The sequence below is a fragment of the Pyrus communis genome, chromosome 16, assembly GCF_041283825.1.
Source record: "Pyrus communis isolate YQ-2024b chromosome 16, ASM4128382v1, whole genome shotgun sequence".
Taxonomy (NCBI): Eukaryota; Viridiplantae; Streptophyta; class Magnoliopsida; order Rosales; family Rosaceae; genus Pyrus; species Pyrus communis.
This window is the reverse complement of record NC_142580.1, coordinates 10,943,140-10,967,437: the sequence shown is the minus strand read 5'-3', so window position 1 is coordinate 10,967,437 and position 24,298 is coordinate 10,943,140. Positions and strand designations below refer to the sequence as shown.

Here is a 24,298-nt window from a genome sequence, read left to right as displayed (position 1 = left end):
ACACGTAGGTGAGAAAGACTCATTGGGGGAGAGAAAGCTCTCAGAGGGAGAGAACGACCACTCCAAAGGCATCATTCACACACGTTTTGCAAAACTAAACTTCTTCTAGTAATCTACTATACCTATTACCTACCATAAACATTTATCATTCGCACATTTGGTATACCAAGCAGCAATTCGTCAAAATTCATGATACAAGTTAAAAGTTACAAACTAAGAGCATTTTCAATCAAGCTCTCTATTTTTAAGTCAAAATTTAGCTAAAAATATTCATTTTAAGAGCTCCCTAAATTTCAACCATACTCGCAAATTTAGGAAATCATAAGAAATTAAGAATTGTGGACCAATAAATTCATATTTTATTTAAGATATTATTAAAACAATGGTAATGCTCTAAATCAAAGAGTCAAAATTACAAACCAAATGAGATGTGATTCCGAAATGTCGGGGAAAAGAGATTTTTCAATGTTGCCGAGAACACTGCCCGATACACTAAGTGTCATAATATAATTGTTTGGAAACTAAAAAAAAGAAAAAAAAATCTACCAAATTGTATTATGACACGTGTACCGGGCTATGTTTCTGGTACACTGCAAATTTTCTCATCAGGAAAAGCGGGCAGTGAAAAAGGGGGTGGGGATGAGGTTGTATGAGGTGGTGGATGCACTTATTCGTAGCGGAGCGATAGGATTAAGATGACTCACCCTTGGCATGGTAAGGGCGACGGAGGAAATACGGAAGGCGATGAACCACGGCGGCTATAGGTGGAGCCGCCAGGGTGGATGGAGTGAAAACCAGAAACCCACACTTGCTGCCTTGCAATTTCTACACATGCACATGTGATGCTGGAAGTTGGTTATTTAAACCCCATATTTTTTTTCTTAAACAAACGATATTATCTATACTAAGAGTTGACTACTTACTTAGTAAAACCGTAATGCTAAGTGACCTCAACATTTCTATTAAAGCTCTAAATTTATTGATCCAGTCCAGTCCAGTCTAACCCAGTCCATCTCACTTTTGTAATAAAATCGTTTTGTAAAACGTTACCGAACAGACTCTCAACGAGCAACAAGAGCGCGTACGAAACCCAACTAAAAGGCAGCAAACCCAGAAGGAGGGCATGACAGATTAAATTAATGGAAGACACTTCCAAAAAATACTTTATCTACATACAAATTAGGAACCTGATTCCCTTTTGAAGGGACAAACTATAATTTACTGAATAGTTGGTTTAGGTGTTTTTATGCTCTAAGAAGCTGTACAAAAACTCTCCTGTCAGGCACTTAATTAACTTCAAGGCTGTTCCATTGGGCTACCACCAACAGATCCCTCAGCTGGTAACCCCACCTTTTCACCCTCCTCCGCCATTAATGATGGCTGAATATCCATGTCTTCGGATGCATTTTCTGGCGTTGTCCCAGAAACCTGACAAGTATCGCACACTTTAGCTTCAGATTTGGACTCCTCTAGTGTTTCCAAGCTGCCCATAGGCCCTGCCTCCGACAAGCCTTCGATGTTGTCACCCTCCACAGCCATGTTAACTGGAGGCTGATCCACATTTTCAGATGCAACTTCTGGGATTGTCCCGGAAACCTGAGAAGCATCAGCAACTTTAGCTTCGGATCTTGATGACTCTGGTGATTCGGTGCTGCCTACAGGCCTTGCCTCAGATAAGCCTTCAACACCATCACCCTGATTGATCAAGATAACCGGAGTTTGATCCATGCTTTCAGACACATTCTCTGGCAATTCCACACAAACGTGAGAAGCATCAAATGTTTTAGCTTCAGATTCCAACTCTGCTTCAGACGAGCCCTTGACACCATCATCCACCATGGTCGAGGTAACCAGAGGCATATCCACAGATTCACACACAACTTCTGGCTCCCTCTCACAAGCATCAGGGGCATTCATCTGAGTATCCTTGTCAGCTACAGTTGTTCTTGGACCCTCCGTCACTGAGCTGCCATCTAGAACCTCAGATGGATGATCTATACCTCTTCCTTCTGTCTCCAAGGAGGATGCAGGCAGGTCAACGTCCTCCGCCATTCTATCTTCTAGCAGCACCATGCCAACCTGAGTCGTACACATGATATATACATTACTAATGAAATTAAGAGCAATAAACCAACTTTGTGATTGTCTGTGGACATTTGTATGCATTTGAATTTCACAAGTAATTGTTATATGCTTTGAGATATTACAATTTATAATTCTGTTTAGTAGGAAGCTCTGAGATAAGACAGGTTTTGTTTCGCTGGGTGAAAAGAGGAGTGGGTGTGGTGGTGGTGAGGTTCACTCTTGTAATTTTGAAACACAAGCCTAGCTTCCAGCATTAAGGTACACACCTATTTATTTGAAAAAAAATACAATTGACAAAAAAGTGTTTATCTTAGTTCCTAATGAGTGCAACGAACCTTGGATGCATCGGAATGATCACTCGTCTCAGGTTCAGAAATCAATGATTCCAACAGCGGCGCTGAACTGCTTATAGGATGCTTCTTGGATAACTGCTGAACCTCCTCTTCTGAATCAACACTTTCTTTTACAAGCAAATCCCCAGAAGATCTGGGTGTTTCCATTAGATGACCCATCTCATCTTCCTTCCCAGTTGATTCCTCAAGTTGTACTGAGCTGCCATCTTGACCCTTCTCAGAAGAGCCCTCAGTATTTTCCTGCTCTTTTGTCAAGGAAGATAAAGGCAGATTTTCTAACATCCTTTCGGGCACAAACGTGTCAACCTCAGAGACAACAATTTTATCAGAAACTAAAGCTTCAGATGCGTCCCCCAACATTATTGATCTGGCTGGACTGCTCTCAGATAAGCATTCAATCTTTCCTTCCTTAACTGCAACAGTAGATGATGGCACAATAACATTTTCTGATATATTTTCGGGTCGGAGCTCACTAACCAGAGAAACATCCATTTCAGTATCAGATCCTTTCGATTCTCCCAGTAACTCTGATCTCCCACCTAAATGTTCCATAGATGTTCCATCAATCTTGTCTTCTTCCACTGGTACTGGACTGCCGAGTAGACACTTTCCAGATATGTCACTATCTCCTTCTGGTAGATTCTCATCAATCTGAGATGAATTAATTAGAGCATCTCCTTCGGCTCTAGAAACTTCTGGTTCCTCCACAGGTAATGAGCTGCAAACTTGAAAAGTCTTGGATATATCCTTAGTCATCCCCTCCTCAGTCATACCTTCTGATAAAATATTTTCTTGCACAGGTCCATGAACCTGAGATAAATCCATTTGAACTGTTACAGCTCCAGAACCTTTGACGTCTTCCAGTAGTACTGAGCTGCAACTTGGCCTCTTCTCAGATGAACCCTCAATCTTTTCTTCCTGCATATTTAAAGATGAAGGAAGATCAATTTTTTCAGAGATATGTTGTGGCGATTTAACATCCATTTCAGTGACACAGTGATCCTGATCAACTGGAGATTGTGAGCTGCTACTCTGGCATTTCATGGATGAGTCCTCCACTGTTTCCTCTCCCCCTACAGTAGATGACAGCAAGACTTCTGATTTATCTTCTGATACAAATTTACCATCCTGGGAAACTTGAGCTCTGTCAGATGATTCATGAATTTTTCCTGCCACTATCAAAGAAGATGCGGGTAAAACCGTTTCCAATACTTCTTCATGTGAACAACTAACAGCATGAGAAATATCCATTTGATCACCCTCAGCAGGGACCACTTCCTTATTGCAAGCATCAATACTACCATCCCCAATCAATTCAGTTCCAAGTTCCAAGATGCCCTTTTCAGAAGGAATAACATGCACAGTGGTATTACGTCCTGAAGCACCACCAACTGATTCATGAGAAGTTTCAGAATCAACAATCTTGGATGAAATTTCTGAATTTAAACAAATATCATTAACAACTTCAGATTCTGTAAAGGGCATGTCAACTTTGTCAAGAGAACCCCGTCCAGAATCAATATTTAGCATTGAGGGAATAATTGTGGAATTCTCATGGCTCAGAGGAGAATATTGTGTACAACCTTCTGAAGCAGGTTCATTCTTTCTTCCAGGGTTATTCTCAGCCATAACAGGAGGCACTACATCCCCTAAACCCACAGACGAGGGTGCACTTTCTCCAGTACAAACATTTTCAGATGACGTGAGCACAATGGTTTTTCTATCATGAGGGGAAGATTCTCGGGACTCTTTTGAAGAATGCTCTGATTTGTCTGCTGAATTTATTTCGGTCATTTCAGTAACACCAGGAGCAGCAACTGAATGATCTGGACTTGAAGTAATAGGTGCAGGGTCTTCAGAATGATAGCCAGCATCCTCAGTAATACAAGGGGATGTTGGATTCTCTTTAGCAAAACTCCCTTTTTTGTTTTCAGAATCAACCATGGCAGGACGGCCCACCTCGCTTGACTCGATTGGGACCCTAGGAACAGGAGGCGTAACACCAAGATGAAGACTGGCATTATCAGTATCCTTGGAAATTAAATGGTGCTCAACAGAAGAGGATTTATGAGACTCTACTGAAAAAGATTCAATTTTCTGTCCAGAATCTCTCCCAATCACCTCAGGATGCTCAATGTTACTTTCCAATACTAACGATGAATTCATCTCCCCACCAGAGGAGCCTATACTAGAAGCAGGCACATCAACATCTCGAGCCAATGTCCGAACAACAGTATCTGTTTTACTCACCATAGTCGAACTATCAACACAGAGTTGTTTTGAGTCTTCCAATTCTTTAGTGGAGCCTACAGCTGCCTTGCCCTCGTGTTGGTCCATATTTGTGATGGGAACATGGGTTTCATTCAAAGCAGGTGGCTTGTCCCTCTCCCCTTCTGCACTAACACCAGTCCCGGATTGCTTCTCGTAATTCGCTGGAAGGTCAAGTACATGGGCTGCTGTTTCCAAAGTTGACACAATTGGAGATGCTTTATCCTCCAAACATTGGTTTTTGGCTAATTCCACAGGAGCCTTACTTGATACAGGTACACAAGGGACAACCCTACCTTCTCTCCCAGATGACTCAGGAATTTTAGCTTTTGACAAACGTGTTCCAGAAAAGACCTCCTTCATCACACGAGCAACATCACTTACATCAGCAGTCTGGATACGGCCCAAAGCAGAACTCTTATCAGAGAATCCTGGAGGAATGTCAAGTGTTGACGAAGAATTTGAAGGCTGCTTACTGTGGGTTGAAAAGACTGGCTCCTCTTTCCTCTTTGAATCATGACTCACTAAACTGCTAGCTAAATGTGCTTGACTTGCTTGGGCCTGAGAACCATTTGTCAACTCCTGTCCATCAGTACCCTGCTTACTTCTCAGTGCAGCAGACTTACTCCCGAATGAATCAACAGATGCATTCTGTGATTCAAACCTTAAGTTTGGATCCTGACCTGCTGGACCATCAGAAACAGAAGGTAACACCGGAGCCTGCTTCCTTCCCCTACGACGGGGTGCTTCGGCTCTGTTTGAAGTCTTTCGACCTTGTCTTTTGACTTGTACTGTTTCAGAAGGGCAAGGAGTGAGAGATTGAGAAGCTAGAGGAGCAGAAGGGTTGGTAGGCATTGACTGAGAGCTAGGAGCAGTCTTAGCAACATCATAGTTTGCCTCACTGGTGTTTTCCACTGCTGGAGGTGCATTTACGGGAATTGGAATAGCAGGTGCTGCAGCACCTTTATTCACTGTAACAGTAGAATTGCATGTGACAACCTTTTGACTTTCTCCCAATGCAGGACCTGTCAAATGTTAAATTAATTCATGTGAGGAAAATATAATGATGAATTCAGTTGTAAACAAATAAAAATTCAGTCGTGCATAAATGCACAGTATTTACCAAGGGATCTGACGGATGTATCATGCATCATTGTTGAGCTTGTTATTTGCTTGGCTCGGGCAAAATTTACTGACTCTTCGGTTAAGTTCAGATCCTGACCAGCTAAATCATCAGCCTCTTGCTTACTTTGCATGGCAATGTCTTTCCTTCCAGATGAATCCCCAGGTTTATCCTGTGGTTGCAGATTGGGTTTCAAATCTTGACCAACTAACACATCACTAACAGCAGGTGATATTGGCGCCTGTTTCCTTCCCCTACGCCGCGGTACTCCTACGTCACCTTGCGCCTTCCGGTTTTGCCCTTTTGTTTGCAGGGGTACAGAAGGGGAAGGAGAAGATTGAGACAAAGGAGCAACAGATGGAGAAGAAAGGGCTGGCTGCGAACTCAAAGCTACAGCATCACCAACTTGGTGATCAGCCCCACTCACAACTTGTAAAGGAGCAGAACCAGAAAAAGAATCAGGGTGTTGGACTGCGGAAGTACTAGAAACAGTTCCACTCATGCCAATGGCTTGATTTTCTAGTGGATTCACAGATGTGTTCTGTGATGCTTCATTTTGTTTTGGATCAGGACCAGATACTCCACCAACACCAGGTGAAATTGGAGCCTGTTTCCTTCCCCTACGCCTGGGTGCTTCTGGTCCACTTTGAGTCTTCCGACCTCTTCCTCTTGATTGTGCTGATGGAAAAGGGCCAACAGTGGTCGTCTGAGAATCAGGAGTAACAGAAGGTTTAGGACCAATTGGCTGAGAACTAGGTGAGGCCACAATACTAGTATGTTGTACAATTCCTCCAATACTCTGTGCGTTAGCAGAACTAGTTGATGAACCAGGGACCAAGTTTGTGGCAGGGCTAGATGTCATCCCTCTTTGCAACCCAGTATCCACTTTAATGGTTCCAGAAGGTGCTGTAAGAGCCATCGCAGTTGGTGATTGAACTAATGTTGCTCTTTTTGGCCTTCCACGGCCTCGCTTAGCTGGTGGGGTAACCTCTTTACTTTGTTGCATCTGGGAAAGGTCCACAGAGGGTGACGATATGTGTTGTGGGAGTGGAGCAGGAAGTTCTGTTTCACAAACAGCCACCACAGACCCATTGTCACCTTTTGGCATGTTTGACTCTCTAACTTCTTCTTTTGTTTTTGTGGGGGAATCCGGAGATTCAGCCTGACATAACTTTTCAAATTCCTCTTCTGTCCATTGCTCTTCATATGAACGCACCTAAAAAGCATTCAAAGAAAAGGTTTCATAATCAATTAGCAGGTTTGTGGTATAAGAAACACAAGGATAGAGAGGAAACATTTATGCTACTAGAATCCAATATGACAAACAAACCTCTCTTGCCCGTTTTCCCCGGCCATAACGTTGAGTATCAAGGCCCCCAATAGACCCACCCTTCCGCTTCACCCCATCATTAGACTTTTCACCGGTTTTTGGAACCTCATATATCTTCATTGCTTCACAGAACTCCTTCAAGTCATCATCTGTAACAAGGCGAGAAGGCAAGGGAGGCAGAGTCTCAGAACTATCCATGCCTTGTACACATACAAACTTTCTCCATGTTTCCTGCAAAATTAAATTTTTTAAAAAGCTGCCACTTAAGAGAAGTAAATAGCTTTCGATAATATACAAGGTTACTTGTACAATGTAAAACCAAAGATACAGACAGCATTGACTGCAAATGATTAAGTAGATACCATCTCTTGTTCTCGCCTTCTTCTGTCAACTGATTCAAAGACATCAATTTCTGGCTCACTGCAAGAAAAGAGGCAACCATTGATATTCTACTCCAAATAAAAAATCAAGCGGAAAAAAAAATTAAAAAAAAAATACAAACAAGCAGATAAATAAGTAAATAAATTTTGCTTCATTTGAAAGGGGGTAGCTTTTCAAACAAGTGAAAGTAATAATGACATTTAAACCGGTGACAAACAAAATCAGGCAGGAGACCAATGGTTTTGCAATTTAATCAGCAACAAATTCCAACACGCTAATGACTTTTGATTGTGAAATTTCCAGACCTCATTTTGTAGATAATTCTACCCGGAGGATAAATATATAAAAAATAGGGCAGTAAACTCATCATTGCTTATGACAAACATTAAATATCAACAAAATCAAAGAAAACAATTAGGTACCATAGTCTACAGTGGCTCCATCTTTTCAAGAAACCCATGCATGGATTTTTTTTTCTTTATTATGATGGACATGCTTAAGCTGGAACAGGAATGATGCATCTAACTAGTCCACCTTATTTAGATGAACAGTCGCATAAAACTATCTACCTGCGAGCTAAAAGATCATTTAAGGCATCATCATCTAATACAGGTGCAGCTTCCTCTTTCTTACACTCACGCAAAAGGGTCTCCAAATATTCTCTTCGATCTTCAGCACTGTGGTAAAAAGAATTTCAAGAAAACTTAGAAACAGCTTTAGAAGTATGCAAGAGAGCAAGTATATAGGCAACTAACCTTGTATTGTTGTCAAAGAAACCAGCAGTAATGCTCTGATTCGCAACTCCCAGCTTGTGCTCAGCTGCAGCTCTGACTTGTTCCTCAACGGTTTGAACCTTGTGCAAAAGAAATAAAAACTCAAGCAGTTAGATATAAGACTCCAAATTAGGGACAATTTAATTTCAAGACGTAAATAGAAGAGAAAGAGTGGTTATAGCTTATAGATGTACTTTTGTCTAATAAACAAAGGGGAAGTAATAATGGGGAAGTGCCTACCGTTTCAAATCGAAGCACAAGTACATCCTTCTTCTGGCCAATTCTGTGAGCCCTTGCCTGTGCTTGCAAATCAACCTGAAGATTTACCAACCAAAAAACTAAAAACTTTAGACTTGGAATTGTATGTTATAAACTCAAAATTTAAGTTAATGAACAGTAATTTCGTAAATTGCCTGTGGATTCCAATCAGTGTCGAATATTATTACTGTATCTGCAGCTTGAAGATTTACTCCTACACCACCAGCCCGAATGCTATCAAAATCATACGAATGTCAGTACCATTAACAGGCAAGAGCAAATGCAGACACACATCAAGATATATGAACAGCACATCAAAGCTTTTATAGTTTCCATTTTCTAATTTCTAGCCAACCCCTAAAAGTGGAATCAAGCACAAAGCAGCCTAGAACATGACAGTAGCACAACTCAGTGACATTAAAAAATTAATGCTGGATTTTTAGACCCTATATGGGAGTGTTTCTGTATAAGGTGCATCTGTTAAGAGGCACATAAGAACTTTCATAAAAAATGAAATGCATCCTCCATCTGCACCTAGCGGTGCTTCCTAAGAAAGTAATAAAGTGCTCCTCTCAACCCCAAAAACCTATGTCTATTTCAGACAAATGAAATAAAAGGCACCCTTATCTGAAAGTCGTTTTGACACCACCAAACACGCCCTTTTTTGCTTCCACTTCATATGTAAATCTAAATCTCACCCCTTATTGACTTCTCAGGTAAAAATATAAAAGTGGAAAAAAGGGGGAGGGGGGATGGTTATCTTATAACCTCCAAGAACCCGAGGTTCCAGTAACTATTGAACCACCTAGTCAAAGCATACAAAAATATTTATACAAAACATGAAGAATCACCTGAGAAGAAATATAAAAAAGGGAGAATCCGGGTTGTTGAACATATCAATGAGGGCACCGCGATCACCCCCAGATGTATGTCCATCCAGCCTAAGGTACCGATATTGTTTATAGTTAAGATAATCCTCCATAACATCAAGTAGCCTAGTCATTGTGGAAAAGAAAAGAACCTACACAGTGACAAGTTTCATTAAGTTGTAGTCCAATGTCAAACCAAAAAACTCAAATATTTGAAAGAGACATGAATACATATTAAAGAATGAGAGGATAGTTAAACAAAATATTCATGTGGCTAGAGACAGGAAAAAAAGTCTTCCATACCCTATGATCTGTCTCTTTTAGCTTGGGAAGCAATCGATCTAGCATCTCAAGCTTCCCACAAAGCCTTATAACTGGGGGTAGATAATGCTTTGGTATGAAGTTATCAACCTACAAGAAGCAATAAGATAAAGAAGTTTATATTAATTGGGAACTCAGGAAAAACAACGGAAAGCCTTGAGAGCACAAGATAACAACGCTTCTCCTCCCTTTCAGTATCTTTAGGAGAGCAAATAAGAACTTAAAATGAACAGGTAAAGAACATACCTCCTCTGCATGAAGCTGGCTGAGATATGGATGATTACATATATTTCGAAGCTCCATAACAGAGTTGTGCACTGACCGCGCCTGCAACCAATATGCAGATATTATAATAACAGATGCATTGTAATTCACCTGTCTTAATGAAAGTGGAATTAAAATACCTTGGAATTTCCAATTGTACCCAAATTGTCTTCTACCCTCTTCATTAGAAGCTTCTGATAAGCAGAAGCCTCACATCTTACAAGTCTCTCAATCTTTTCAGGTAGTTGATTCTCAACCTGCCAAAAAGAATATAAAATTCCACAACATTAAACATAGTGACTTGCCATGCTCAAGTTTAAGAAAATAAATGGTTTGTTAATGATAAAACAGAAACTTCGATAAAACGTCAGCAAGGCCCCAGAAGCAATATATTTTATACCAAAATTTCTCGATGTAACAAACACCATAACAAATCAAATACAACCAGTAAAGGCACTAAGAACCCAAATAAAATATTCAGGAGTCAAGTCATATTGGGCCTCATGATGAGGCCCTCATCAATCATATGATCAACTTACATTTGCATATCCTACTTAAGCAGCCAAGTCTAGACGTGCCTTCTACACAAAAGTAATGAAATTAACAAGGATTTTGTTGTTCAGCAGCCATCTCGGCATTCCTAGTATAGAACTAGCTAAATCCTTTACGAGCACACGTAGCCTGGATAAGAGGCTGGACTGGCTTATTTAAGAATTAGTCACATGTTTGGTAGTTACATAGACTACAATGGGCAGGTCCACTTAAGAGAAGACGCGGGGGTTCCACCCGCTTATTCTGTCTGCTTATTTTGGTAGGGTTAAGCCAGGATACATTTTATCAGCTTTTATCAAACTCAGACTACGTTATGTAAGTTTTATTATCAAATGAAGGAAGCCAAAGAACAAAGCTGGCTGCAGTTGAAATGTATGGCTTGGGGCTATGAATTATTAATTTCTGGATAAAAACCGGATGCAGGTGATAAAAGTTGGCTTGGAATAAAATAAACGAACTTATTTAACTGAGTTCATTGTTCCCTCAAAAAAATAAAAATAAAAAATAAAAATAAAAACTGAGTTCATTGAAGAAACAAAATCTATACTATTTATCGATGTTCAGTTTACTTAAGACATTTCATTCATATTAATTAATTTTTGTTACCTCAGATGTTTCAATATATTTGGAAAATTATCATAGTTGATATATATATATATATATGGTCATTTAAGTCTTAAAGAACTACAGCAGTACAGTTCATATGCTAAATACAAGATAACAATATATAGAAATTTATCTAATTTCTTAGTTCAACACTGAACAAACATAAGAAAATACTAGATTGGGTCCAATTAAGGTCAGACCAGCCCAAAATAATAGTTCAGTCCAGTCTAGTCCTGCCCACTAAGGAGCCCCTTAGTTTCTAAAATGACTGGGATGTATGACATTCTCATTGAAAAGGCACAATGTTAGCATTCCAAGTCATTTACAAAAGTTATGATGACACAAAAGTTTCCCTGCCCGGAGAACCAACATAAATGGATACACAAGGAACTCCAGAGAACCACAAGCATGGTAGAACCCCAAACACGGATGCATGCCTGTATGTCTACACATCATAATAGGGATACTAAATCCACACAAGACATAAGAATCCAATATGGCAATATGTACCAAAAAAGCACTTTCCAAATGGCAAATGCTATTGATAAGCCAAAAACACATTTTCGGTACCTTATGCTTCAGCCTACGGAGGACAAATGGTCGAAGTACTTGGTGAAGACGGTTTATGATCAATAAATTCTCTTCCTCAGACAGCAAGGCCTTGTCAACATAAGCCAACAACATGTAACTATTAGATTTTAATGTAACAGGAGTCATAAGATAATGTCAATGACTCATACAATCTTCCAAAGCTTACTTGCTCAGCTGAGTTATCACCACTACTTTCAAATGGTTTGTTGAACCACTGAGAAAAATCATCTGATGAATTAAAAATATTTGGCAACAAGAAGTTTAATAGCGCCCACAACTCCTCGAGATTATTCTAATCAAACAGAAATACAAGGTAATCAGGATACCACATTAGTACGCCAACCGAGGTAAGACAATACACATTTACTACACCATAACGGAAAATGAGTGCAAACAACAACAAAAGAAGGGCACAAGATAATAAAAGCCTGAAACCTGTAATGGGGTTCCAGTTAACAGCAATCTGTGAGAGCTCTGATAATGCTTCAACTCAGCATTTAGCTTGCAGGAAGCATTCTTTATCCGGTGACCTTCATCGATTATTATATAATGCCAATGTATTTTGCTTAGTTTAGGTCTGTCATGCTTATTCATCAGATACTCGTATGTCGTAAGGAGAACATTAAATTTCTGTTGAACTATTCTTTCCCTGCAATGTAAAGTAACTCCTGAGCCACTGTATACCAAAAGTATAACACAAAATGAAGTAGCTGTTTGGTTTTATGTGATTACTTGAATAGCCTACGTCTCTCCTCAGGGGTGCCAGCATAGACAATTCTAAGAATACTAGGGGCCCAAAAGTTAATTTCTGTCTCCCATCCAGGTAAAACTGAAGATGGCACAACCACTAGAAAAGGTCCTCGGTCATTTTTTGTTTCCATCAGGTAACAAATTAAAGATATTACCTACAAACAAACATGTTACAGAGTTTACATGTGTAAACAGGAAACAAAATGCCATAAGTCTAGGTAGATCGAGTATCAATCCCTACCTGAACAGTTTTACCTAGTCCCATTTCATCAGCCAGAATACCATTCAAATGATTGTTGTATAGTGACACCAACCACCTTAAGCCATTCATTTGATACCTGAAGATCAAAAATACTGTTATTGATCAAAACACTTCCTCAATTTTTTCCAATGGATACGACAATTCTAAAATTGTTCTTAAATTAGACCATTTTAAAGTTGAGGAAAATAAAATTCAAACGTTTATCCATCCCCAACCACCAAAAATATATTATATTTACAAATATATTAATATGACAAAGCACATTCTACTCACTCTCTCAATTTTCCACCGTTAAGAATAGATGGCTGCTCAGCGACAGTCTCTTTTATACTGCAAAAGTCAATGTTGATTGTAAGATACTTTGGCAGACCGTGTAAAGGAGAAAGCAGTACACATGACAGCCTCAAGAAAGCAAGACTTTATTTCTATAAAGAATTAATGTTCCAAGAGCTATGGTCAGAAAGGAAATTTTTTAAAGAGGGATTAGTAAAAGGAACCAGAGCTTAGCTCAGTTCAACCACCACTAAATAAATGTTAGGTAGTGAGGGATAGCTATTCCAAAGCAGCAAATAAAGTTTAATAAACAATAAACCCAAGATAAAGAAGCCATATCAGTACCTATGAGCCATCAAATAGTACTTCTCATTGCTCTCCATGTAATGCTGCAAAACAATAACAAAATTAGCGGGGACTTAACTAGGAAGTGAAGTGCACAGAGAATAAACTTGCCTTAGCCTGGTCACTTTCATCTTCATTTTCAAAAGTAGGCTCACTCTTCTCCACAACACTTGCAGTTCCACTATCATCCATATCATGCTCAAACCGGCTTGCCAAAGCCTTTGCATCTCGTAGTTTGGAACCGAGCTTTTGAAGATATTTCTCAGTCTCTTTGAGAAGTTGCTTAACACGGTCAGATTTGGCATCCTAGCATGAGTTCCAAAAATGTTATGTAAAAAAAAGAGTAAACTTAAGATGCAATGCCGAAGTCAATAAAACTTTAGAACATACCTGCACCATTCGCAGATATCCCTCCACGTCATTGATCTTCAATAAATTTATCTTCTCACGTTGGATCCTATCGATCTTCTCACGATGGATACGTTCCTTCCTTTTATGGAACTCCTTCACATATTTATTGAAAACCTTCCAGCGCTCTCTCTTAAGTTTAAACACATCATCCAGTCTTTCCCTGAAGTCCAGATTAGAAAGCAAGTGAGAAAACTGCGCAGCACACTTTGGAAACTGAATTGACTATGAGAAATAGAATAAATGACTACTACAGCTCCTCAAAAGCATAGAATGCTAAAAATGTTGACACGCACAGGACAAAGATAAAACACGTACTTGTGAACCTCGATATCACCAAAGAACTCCTTTTGCCTCTCCCGAATTCTCTTTTGTCGCTCTTCCTTCATCTTTTGCTCAAACTTTTCAAGTTGTTTAATCCTCCTACCATGTCTATATTTCTTACAACTTCTCAAGTGATCCATTTCAGTACTGATTGGTTTGAAGAAATCACCCAAAAATTCACTGCCGAAACGAGTCAAAACATGGTTTTTAAGTGTCTGAGAAATAAAACAAATTATACAGAAAAAAAAAATTGCACTAATTAGACTGAAAAGATAAATATATACTCCCTCTGTCCCAAATTAATGGTCCACGCTTCCTTTTCAGGAATCCAAAAGAATTTTACCCACACTGAAAATTTTGAATAATTTCTTTCCACTTTTTCCACAAACTGTCATCTCTTTAAATGAATTTGATACGAAATACTTCATAATTTTCGATTTAAAAATAAGATAAACAATTGAAAGCAAACACCTGAGAAGTAGGAAAGCATTAAATGGTTACTTAAATTTTTATAGAAAAGCATTAAAACATTTCCAAATAGTTTGGTAAGAAAGCATTAAAGCGGTACTTAAACTTTATGTTTCTGCAGCACAGATAATTTTTTAAAGGGACAGAGGAGTAATTGGTCTTCACTTGGAAGCCTGTATAGGATAATCAATAACCTCCGGAGACGGCGTTGGAGCCCCAAGAGTTGTAGTTTTTTCAGTTCTATGACGCTTTTTGTTTTTGCAGATATATCTTCAGAAGAGCTCACATTTTCCTACAAGTAGTAAAACGCACTACATGAGGCAAAAACAGTATTAAAAATAGGATAAATGAACCTATCACACCAGCCATCTAGTTGAATTTATCTTTTTGCAAAGATATATTCATGAATTTCACATATAGATGAGAATTGAGTAAATATAGGATAAGCATTTGGTCAAAACATGACACGGAGATCATTTAACAACTTCAAGAATACAGAGCAAACAAGATAAGTAGTTGAGTAAACTCCTTTCCATAACGGATGTATTGTTTGAAGGGTGAGTTATAGGAATAATGAAAGCACATGAAAAATAACAATAAAATAATTATCCCTTCAGCGATGTGAACATTACGATGTGCCCAAACCGTTTCTTGTGGAACTCTGTACAGCACCATGTAAACACAGTTGTGATGCAATTCATAACAAAACAAGCACGGCAGTGCATGGTTGGTTATGTTCTCTTTTATGCATCTCTTACTACGTGATCTGTGCTTCATACAAGCTATGACGTGCCAACTTACTGAATAAGTAAACTGGCCCAAATAATTTGATTCTTCTATTCTTCCAGCAGAGAGATGCACCTATGATCTGTTGGGTTTTTCCAGCCCATGATGCGTTGTCCTAAGTCTATTAGGAATTATAGACTTAGAAGATTTAGTGGCTTTCCCAATTGGAGTTGTTTATCCAATTGGAGTTAGTTTCTCAATTGGAGAAAGATTCATAACTAGATTCAAATTAAGAATAGTAATCCTTATTGAAGAAGACCTTTATTATGTCTATATAAAGGGGCTATTGTACTGGTTTTGAATGGGAGCAAAACAATAAGTTGTATACCACTCAAGGGATTAGAGTGAGAGAATATTGTAAGGGCAAAGTGTGTGCGAGAGAAAAGAAAAGAGATAAAGAGTGTATTTCTTGTTCTTGTTCTCTCGGGTTTATTGTCAAGTTCTTAATTCTAGAGACTTGGCAAGATTATTGGTTGTACTCATTATTGATATGGTGAAAGATTGTTGTTGTTGTCCCTTGGACATAGGCACATCTAGCCGAACCACATTAATTCTTTGTGTTACTTATCTTGGTTATTTTGTTTTTGATTTCCCGAGTTTGTTTTGTTTTTCCCATTCTTAAGCGCAAGATTCACAACATGATCAAGTAATTTTAGAGCTATAGCCTTTAAGCCCGACCCCCCAAAACCTTCTTAATGCTACTCTAACAAAGAAAAAAACCACAAAATCTATACATGGTTAACTTTTCTGGATGGCTCCATTGTTTTCATAGAAGACATACATGGCACATGGCATTCTGGACATTGTTCCATATTAACCACTTAAGTTAGATATATTATTCTTTTAAGTCAAAAATCAATCATTCCCCATGAAACTTCAAACACAGATGGATCAGTTTTAAAGTACACATCAGCATAATACTTTTTCTAAATAGTATAAACTACTCTAATTTGGTAGAGAGGGGCTCAAACTTGAGAGCCAAATGGCCTAACCAACATCTGCATCAGCATAATTCTACTTGAAATGTGTGAAGATGATCCCTTTTGTATTTCACAAAAGTCCAGTTAAGGAACTAAGGTATCGCTGAATTTCAGCTTTACAGCAACCCCTCAAACCCCAACAACCCCCCCCCCGGCCCACCCCTCTTTCTTTTCCCCACGAGAAAAAAAAAAAAAAAAAAAAAAAAAAACCTCAGTAACTACAAATTAAGACCATAACAATTACCAGGCAAGAATTAAGAAAATTATGTTTTGGGGTAATAAAAGAACAACCAATATTTGAAGACACATAATGCTTTTATAACAGACCTTTAACTTGTGGAAACATGTCGCAATTTTTTGCTTCGCTTTTTGCTGTTTTAGAATCCAAGTTTGTTCATCCAAAAGCTGCTTTTTCTGCTTATCCATAATCCACTTCTCTGACATAGTGTAATTTGGTGAAGGTGGCAAGTCAGTATGGTTGTCGTTCTTTACTTGTCCTGCAGTTGAAAAAGGTCTTTTTCAGAGATTCATAAATGATTTCTTACTCTCAAAAAGCATTTCTTTTGAAATACAAATACCTATGAACCATCTACACCATAATTACCAGAAGTAGCAAGATCACACGAAAGAAAAAGGACAGATTGATTTAAATATATTGTTCTCACCCTGAGACATATGTTTCGGCATGATCTGAGCATCCTTTGATGCAACTGCTGTGTGTTGGTCATTTCCAATTCCAGAAATTGGTTTCCAAGGATCTCTGAGTGAAAAAGAAGAGGTTTGGCTAGCCCTTGCAACTTGCAAATGTCCATTTTCCACATTGTTCAAAGGATTAATGACAGTTGAACCACTCCTTGCACCTGAAGATTCGGGATGCTGTGATGCAATAGTTAAACATGCCGGCGAGATTGTGGTCTCCTGGGTCTGTATCTCAGATTCTGGTTTCTGTAAACCAAGAAGATGGTTTCTTTCTTCTGCAAGTACAAAGTGATCTGGAGGTGGGCCATTCTTTTCTTCCATTTTTGGGTTTTCGGTTTCTTTGGACAAAGAGTTAGTCTCAGGGAATTTTCCAGTGGACAAGGCACTGGGCAGCATTTTATCAGTGTCCCTCTCATTGTTAAGCCTTCCATATGGTGTAGTAGCATCAGAAATGATATTTGGCTCATTTGAAAACTGTGTTTTTCCTTTGTGGTCGATGAACTCTTTATGAGGCCCATCTGTATTGCCACCTGAAATTTTTTACATTAATACATCAAGGCCGATAATACAAAGTTATTCAACTCTGGGGTAGCAAGTCAGTAAAAATTGAGGATTTAGAAAAAAATGAAAATAGTTACCTTCTTTAGGGAAAATGTTACCGAGTGCAATTTCAAGATGTAGCTTCTTTGGCATCAAACCATTTCTGCACGCAAAACACCAGAATTTAACCCAACTAAGACAAAGATTTGAACTGGATAGCATCTTGACCAAATAGGAGAACATCAGATCCAAAATATAACTATCTACCTGAAGGCTAAAAAGACAAGGCACTGCGCTCTGAGCTGTTTCAACTGCTGTTCCTGGAAAGGTGTGCCAGGAGATCCAGAAGCCAAGTGAACTGGAGATTTACCAGTATCTCTCATAGCTGCACTTCTCAGCACACTCATTTCTACTGCACTATTTTGCCTGCCAGCCTATGAACAAATGTGTCAAACGCAAATTACAGCACATGCACAAGCTTTCAAACAGCAAAGGAGCAAATAATTTCATGTGCGGAACAGATTTCCAGATAATATAACGGTATTAACTAAACATGAGCAATGCCATTTAAGCAGACTGCTAAAATGAAAAAAAAAAAAAAAAGATCTAACTCAGACAAACCACATGCCATATACACATTCGTAAATGGGTTTTTATCACAAATGGTCCTTGGCATTGATCCAACTCCTCATTTTGGTCCCTCAATTTCAAAATCGATAAATTTCGTCCCTGACTTTCACCAGCGCACATCAATTTGGTCCTTCCGTTAGAATTCCGCAAATTTTTTGTTTGTGTGCTGGTGTGGCACACAATGAGTCCCACTAATCCAATCATATTGTGCCATGGGGATTATTCAATAAAAACCATTTTTGTATAAGATTTAAAACTAAAATTAATAAAACAAAATAAACACTAATAAAAAAGGAAGGTACAGCCCAGATGAATACAATTGGTTTGGAGATGTGGGTTTTGGTGGAGGAAGAAGAGGAGGGTTTCGAACTCTCGGTGAATGCAGAGGAATAAATCAACGAGTTCTTGGAGCCATTGGAGGGAGAGGAGGTTCCTGGAGGAAGAAGAGAGGTGGGCCGTGGACGAAGCAATTGAAGACATGGGTTTGGAAGGAATCGAGGTCCAATCAACCACCACCCACTACTTGGTTGTGGCTCTCCATTGAATCCAACTGATTACATCTCGGCTGAAGACTGAACGTCCAATTTGGTTGGAACCAAATGATGAGTATTCCGTGCTGGCATTTCTCTAGCATCCCACAACCCCAATTGGGAAAAAATTCAATCTAAATTAGATAAAATCAAATCTAACTTCAATTCAAATTTGATAGGATTATAAAAAACTGGAGACAATGTGGAGTGAGTTTAGGGAGGCCAAGTGCTTTAGTGGTGTCATGGTGCCTTCCTTTTTCTTTTTTAGCATACCCAGTTGAAGACGATGATGTCTTTTTTTAGTTTTGGTTTTTAGTTTCTTATTTTACTTTAGGTTGTAAATCTTAAAAAAATAGTTGCTTACAGTTAATCCACGCGTCGCCATATGATTGGATTAATGGGACCCATCATGTGCCACATCAGCACACTAATAGAAAATTTGACAAAATTTTAACAGAAGGACTAAATTGATGTGCAGTTGTGAAAGTCAAGGACCAAATTTACCGATTTTGAAACTCAAGGACCAAAATGAGGAGTTGGATCAATGTCAGGGACCATTTGCGATAAAAACCCTTCTTAAAACTAAATGTTTCCATAAGATCTAAAAGACACACAAATAGAAAGTATATTGTACAAGCTATGTTTTCTTTTAGTATGTCTTTTCCACATATATCAAGTAAGAATGCTAGAAACAACTTAATTCAGCATGAAGGACAAGACTACGTACAACACCCTTGTTTTTCCAATAAGTGGAGAACAGAATGGATATAGATTAAGTACCTGAGATGTCTTATTTGCATCAGCTAGTATATCAGTATTTCCTCCATCATGCTCAGAGACCTTTCCAGTTGAGGCCAATGTGCTGCTGTAATGGATTGGACTTGAGAATCCCGGTTCTGCTACTTGAAATGAACCAGATGCAACTGGCACGCCTCCTTGAATCTTGCCAAAAGAGCCTGAATTTCCAAGAATACCATGTGAGCCTTAATTACTCAAAAACCCAGGATATAGTAGAAGAGTTTCAGCCTTAATAAGATTAACCTCATTTAAGAATCATTTATTTGTTCGTATATTAATTCAATACAAAAGAAAGCAGAGAAGATATCATTCCAAAATATAGATAAGTCATGTTTCAAAATAATTCAACCGAAGTTGATATCAAATCAAATAATCCCACGGAGAGGATACTGTTTAAGGACACAGTCCAAGGGGTCCATGTTTTTTTAATACCATTTTTTACCAGTTATATTTGGAAACTCTTCAATTTTGCAAGCTGAAATTTCAGATGCATTGATTTCCAACGCGTTAATTCCACAATAATATCAACTTCTTTCCAAGTTCTTACTTGATCCAGGTGATGGAGATGTTGACGGCTGCATTGGAATCTCTGCTGAAATATTACCTGGGACGGCAACATTAGAAGAAAATCTGGGAACTTGAGATTTTTCAAATGGAAACCCAGCTTTACTTTGATTCCATATGCCCCTAGTGTCATGTGTAGGAGTTAGAGAAGTGGCTTGCTGCTGTGCAAACGCATTATGAGTAGAGGAAACTTCCATTTCTTCAGGGTGATTTGAACTCAGAGCCCGAGACACCGAGTTGCTAGTATTTGTCACATCCAACTGCTTTTCTGAAGGTTGACCTTCTTGCTTGGCTCTGAGCAGTGGTCTCATGCTTCCAGAGAACGATGTAAAATGTTCCATTTGACCACCACTCAGACCAATATTAAAATTAGCATTTTCACCACCTTTACTTGAGAAACCAGCCAGTGGTTCGACCTTGTTTATCTTTCCCTTCCTTGTAGTAACTGCAGCGTTTCCAGTATCAAGATGTTGAGGGTTTTCAGGATGCGGTTCCATAGGCATGGATGTATCTTCCCTCTTCCTCTTAGTGGTGGGTTTTTTACCATCCTTTCGATTCACCTGTTTGTTTGCGTCACGCCTTTCTTGTGACTGTGAATTGGTAGACCTAGAGTCTAAACTAGATGGACTTTCATGATCAAAAGACTGACTACTCCGATGAGTTGCAGATCCTTGATAATAATCATTCCCTGTACTGCTAGGACCAACAGGTGGTCTGCTTGAAGAAAATGTGTCCATATTAGACATCTCGTTTTCGGTCAAGCCTGCTTTGGAATCTTTTGCAACACCAACAGCATGAGAAGAACCTGCAGAAAAATGGCTGCCAATTACCTCACGCTGGCCAAGATAGTATAATGAGCCAATTTGATTGAAATAAAACGACATTGACTGATTGACCTCACAATGTGACTGAAAAATTACCTGTTTGAGTTCCACCAGACATAGAAAGGCGTGACGACTTCAAAGCTTCAATATCAAGACCATGCTGATTAATAACAGTCTCCATGGCCCTAAGTGGATCAAGGAAGATAAGTTAGAGAAAAGTATAAGACCCCCCCCCCCTTCTCCCCCTTTCTCTCTCCCAGTCCCCAAATAAATGAAGATGATGAAGGAAGACCCAATTCACAAATCAGCTATGACTATGAGAAATCAAAATTTTCAGGTTATGAGTCGACATATACGCAGAAAAAATTGAAATACCAAAACAGAAAGAAAACCCATGAAAAATAGGAGTGTTGAAAAAAAAATTAAAACAATAGGTAGTGATAAGAAAAGCTAAACGCAAAAAAAACAGAAACATAGCTTAATGTAAAATGATCTCCATACTAAAGCAATTTAGTCTTGAACTAAGCTTATTTTTTGCCAAAACTATGTAAACTATTTAACTACCTAACCAATATTATTGGATATAGTACAACTACCCCCACTATGTGGGGTAAATACCCGAATAAAAGAAAAGGCAGATTCATCCTCCAGATTAATAAGGTATAGAAAACTTATTTTCTTGGACACTGCAAGCTCGATGGTACCAGATAATTAAGTAAATTATCTTTAGGATTCACCATGTAAAATGATAACAATGCTAGCACAGTTTTGAAACTCTTTCACATGTCTAGATAACTAATGCAATCTTAAAATTTCTGAGTGTCCTAAATATAAGTCCGGAATTAACAAAATACCATCAAATAAGGTGACCAATGATTAACCTTTACCTTGATATCACTTGATATGGCATGGAATGTTCCTTGCCACTTGACTTCATGTGTTGTAGTATCTGCATTTCCCAAACACAAAGCAAATAAATACTTGTACATGCGCGTCAATAAATAGGAGCGAACAGAGGGCGGGGTGAGATAAAAAGACCAATTGTCAAGAGAAAACTGCACAAACCACATAAAGCTTCGTAGCAAGTTTGGCAGGCTCATCTTTAGAATCTTGAATGAGTTTGTGGAGAAACTTGGCTGCTTCCAACTCGACATTATGTGAAGATGCCATCTCATTCGAACTGCCATGCAATTAGTGAAATCAAAGGACAGTATAACTATCAGAGCATAGTCAATCAATCAATTTTCTGGTTCAACTTTTGGAATCAGATGCTCAATGCATATTTATGGTTGAGAATTACAGTTTTGATGTACAGTAGTGACCAATAGCTTTCAGCATCGAATGGGGGAAAATACCACAAAGACCGCCTAGCAATTACAGCCGCTTGTCGACATCTCATAAACACCCATGACTAGAAGTGTTACAAGACAAAAACACAACTACTCTCCCCCTCAACTACTGAGAGGGAAAGAGAGAAGCATTGATTGCAGACGAAATAAGTGCATTTTATTTAGGTAAAGTAAACAATTCATTAAAACATCAAATGGTGCCGATATAAACTTTCTATTTGAGAAATGGATCAATTAGATTGCTACTTCTACTTCCCATATACCTTTCTAACTAATTTCCAAAACTGGCTAAAGCAATGATACTGTCAATTTAAACCCACTATTCAAAATTCACTTTAAACAAAAACCCAAGTCAATTTTCATATACTAGAACCAAAAAAACCCCTAATTTTTTACAAAAAACCCTACCTTGGTCCTTTTGCAGGAAAGTTGAGCTGAAAATTAGTAAAACACAGGCAACTCCTGTCCCAAAACCCAAGAAAATGATATTTAAGAAGTAAAATTTCGGTCTCGAAAATAAAAACTGACACTGACCCGTATTGGAATTCGATTCATCAACTTTCGGTGACTGAGTTCGGAAACAGTAAAAAATTGTGGACGGCAATATAAAATACTAAGAAGCGGCAGCTTGAAAGGCAAAAAGGTTTACCTAATCGGAGATCCGACCCGGAATTCGACGGAGACGCTGCTGCAAGCTGGACAGCTTCATCAATAAGAACCAGAGCGAGAGCGAGAAGACGCAATTGTGAAAGCCCTCGCCCTCAGAGATGTAATTTGACTGCTCTCCGTCCGTTATTGTGTGAGAGACTTTAACTCCGTCTAAATTAACGGAGAGCCCTTTGTGCTTAGTGCTTATCGATTATTTGGCTGATTCGGTACATTTTGTAAACCTCCATTACGAATGTAGTCCTTTCCATCCACTTAATGCTTTTATTGTACCGGACTATTTTCAACTAGATTCAAAATTTAAGTTGGACTAGCTTGGTTTGGATTAAGCAGGATAAAAGCATCTACAATGGAAGTCCCTATTTAGGAACTCTCACCACCACCTTTGAAGACTTATTTAGGTACCAAAGAGAATCTTTGAGTCCTTAAAAGAATATTATCTCCAATGAAAAAGTCTCGATAATATAAACTCTAAATTTAAAGACTATATAATTAAAAACTCTAAGTTAAAATGGACCGTTTATTTATAATAGAAGAAAAGAAATATGTGGGATACAGCCTGCAAATGCATCAACAATTGTCTGGCGACTAGCATCCACCCGCACTGCTGGAGCAAGTGGATGAGCTGCAATATCATTCAAACCCAATATTTGGAAGAAGCATGCAACCTTTCACCTGGGTGGGCCTCCATCCCCACTCAAAGTTGTCCCTCTATATAGTCCTTAAATGTGAGGAAATTTCGAGTACTCCGGCCAATTCCTATACTATAGGGACTGGAGCTCCACCCCACTAGAAGACACAAAGTTCCTAAATTTAAAGACATATGGTGGTATAATGTGGTAAGGACTCTGTTTAGAAACTCCACTAGAGATACTCTAAGAATAACAAAATATTTGGTGCAGTGTTAGATTATGTCGTAGACTAAAACATTTTTCTTAGGCAAAAATTTAATATCAAATTTCTTTTATTTTTTTACTCTCTCTCTCTCTCTCTCTCTCTCTCTCTCCATCTGTTGCACACTCACTCACCAAAACCGAAAATAGAAAAAGAAAAAAATAATTCTAAAAAAAAAAAAAGAAGTTTACTATATTACTCCTCAACCACTAAGTTCACCATTGTTTCCTCTTTTCCTTTGCCCGCCCCCCATCACATTTTCAATGATAGATGGATATCTGATGCAAGGTATTCAGAGTTGATGATTATTTTGGATTTATCGTTTGACCAATAAAGTATGTGCTGGTTCGCCCCCATCTTCGCATGGTCTCTATAGGTCTATTTTTGGACTTGTGTTTTGGTAATTGTTTTGGTGATAATCGTGGTAATGCTAA

At 38.6% G+C, this 24,298-nt stretch overlaps 1 protein-coding gene across 1 annotated transcript; it reads right to left on the bottom strand.

The window, feature by feature from the left end:
* Nucleotides 1-1,095: 1,095 nt before the first annotated feature.
* Nucleotides 1,096-23,130, bottom strand: LOC137731033 (uncharacterized). The gene is made up of 34 exons (XM_068470086.2): nucleotides 22,954-23,130; nucleotides 22,021-22,135; nucleotides 21,843-21,904; nucleotides 21,052-21,140; nucleotides 20,115-20,936; nucleotides 19,550-19,725; nucleotides 17,877-18,043; nucleotides 17,708-17,772; nucleotides 17,036-17,599; nucleotides 16,698-16,867; nucleotides 14,799-14,896; nucleotides 14,131-14,316; nucleotides 13,795-13,975; nucleotides 13,516-13,710; nucleotides 13,405-13,448; nucleotides 13,060-13,116; nucleotides 12,766-12,862; nucleotides 12,507-12,679; nucleotides 12,210-12,423; nucleotides 11,941-12,066; nucleotides 11,754-11,843; nucleotides 10,166-10,282; nucleotides 10,008-10,088; nucleotides 9,744-9,851; nucleotides 9,423-9,592; nucleotides 8,727-8,805; nucleotides 8,554-8,628; nucleotides 8,296-8,393; nucleotides 8,110-8,217; nucleotides 7,522-7,579; nucleotides 7,160-7,390; nucleotides 5,830-7,045; nucleotides 2,421-5,731; nucleotides 1,096-2,079 (listed from the first exon to the last, which is right to left on the bottom strand). The coding sequence occupies exons 2-34, from the start codon at nucleotides 22,123-22,125 to the stop codon at nucleotides 1,297-1,299; spliced, it is 10,116 nt and encodes a 3,371-aa protein (XP_068326187.2). The 5' UTR covers nucleotides 22,126-22,135; nucleotides 22,954-23,130; the 3' UTR covers nucleotides 1,096-1,296.
* Nucleotides 23,131-24,298: the final 1,168 nt, after the last annotated feature.

Bases quoted from the DNA above. Each gene is read 5' to 3' on its own strand.
- LOC137731033 (XM_068470086.2), bottom strand. From the start codon at position 22,125: ATGGCATCTTCACATAATGTCGAGTTGGAAGCAGCCAAGTTTCTCCAC. The intron at 12,680-12,765 runs GTAGGGATTGAT...GTTTGTTTGTAG, and splicing joins GACTAGGTAAAACTGTTCAG to GTAATATCTTTAATTTGTTA. The intron at 7,391-7,521 runs GTATCTACTTAA...TTAATTTTGCAG, and splicing joins GAAGGCGAGAACAAGAGATG to GAAACATGGAGAAAGTTTGT.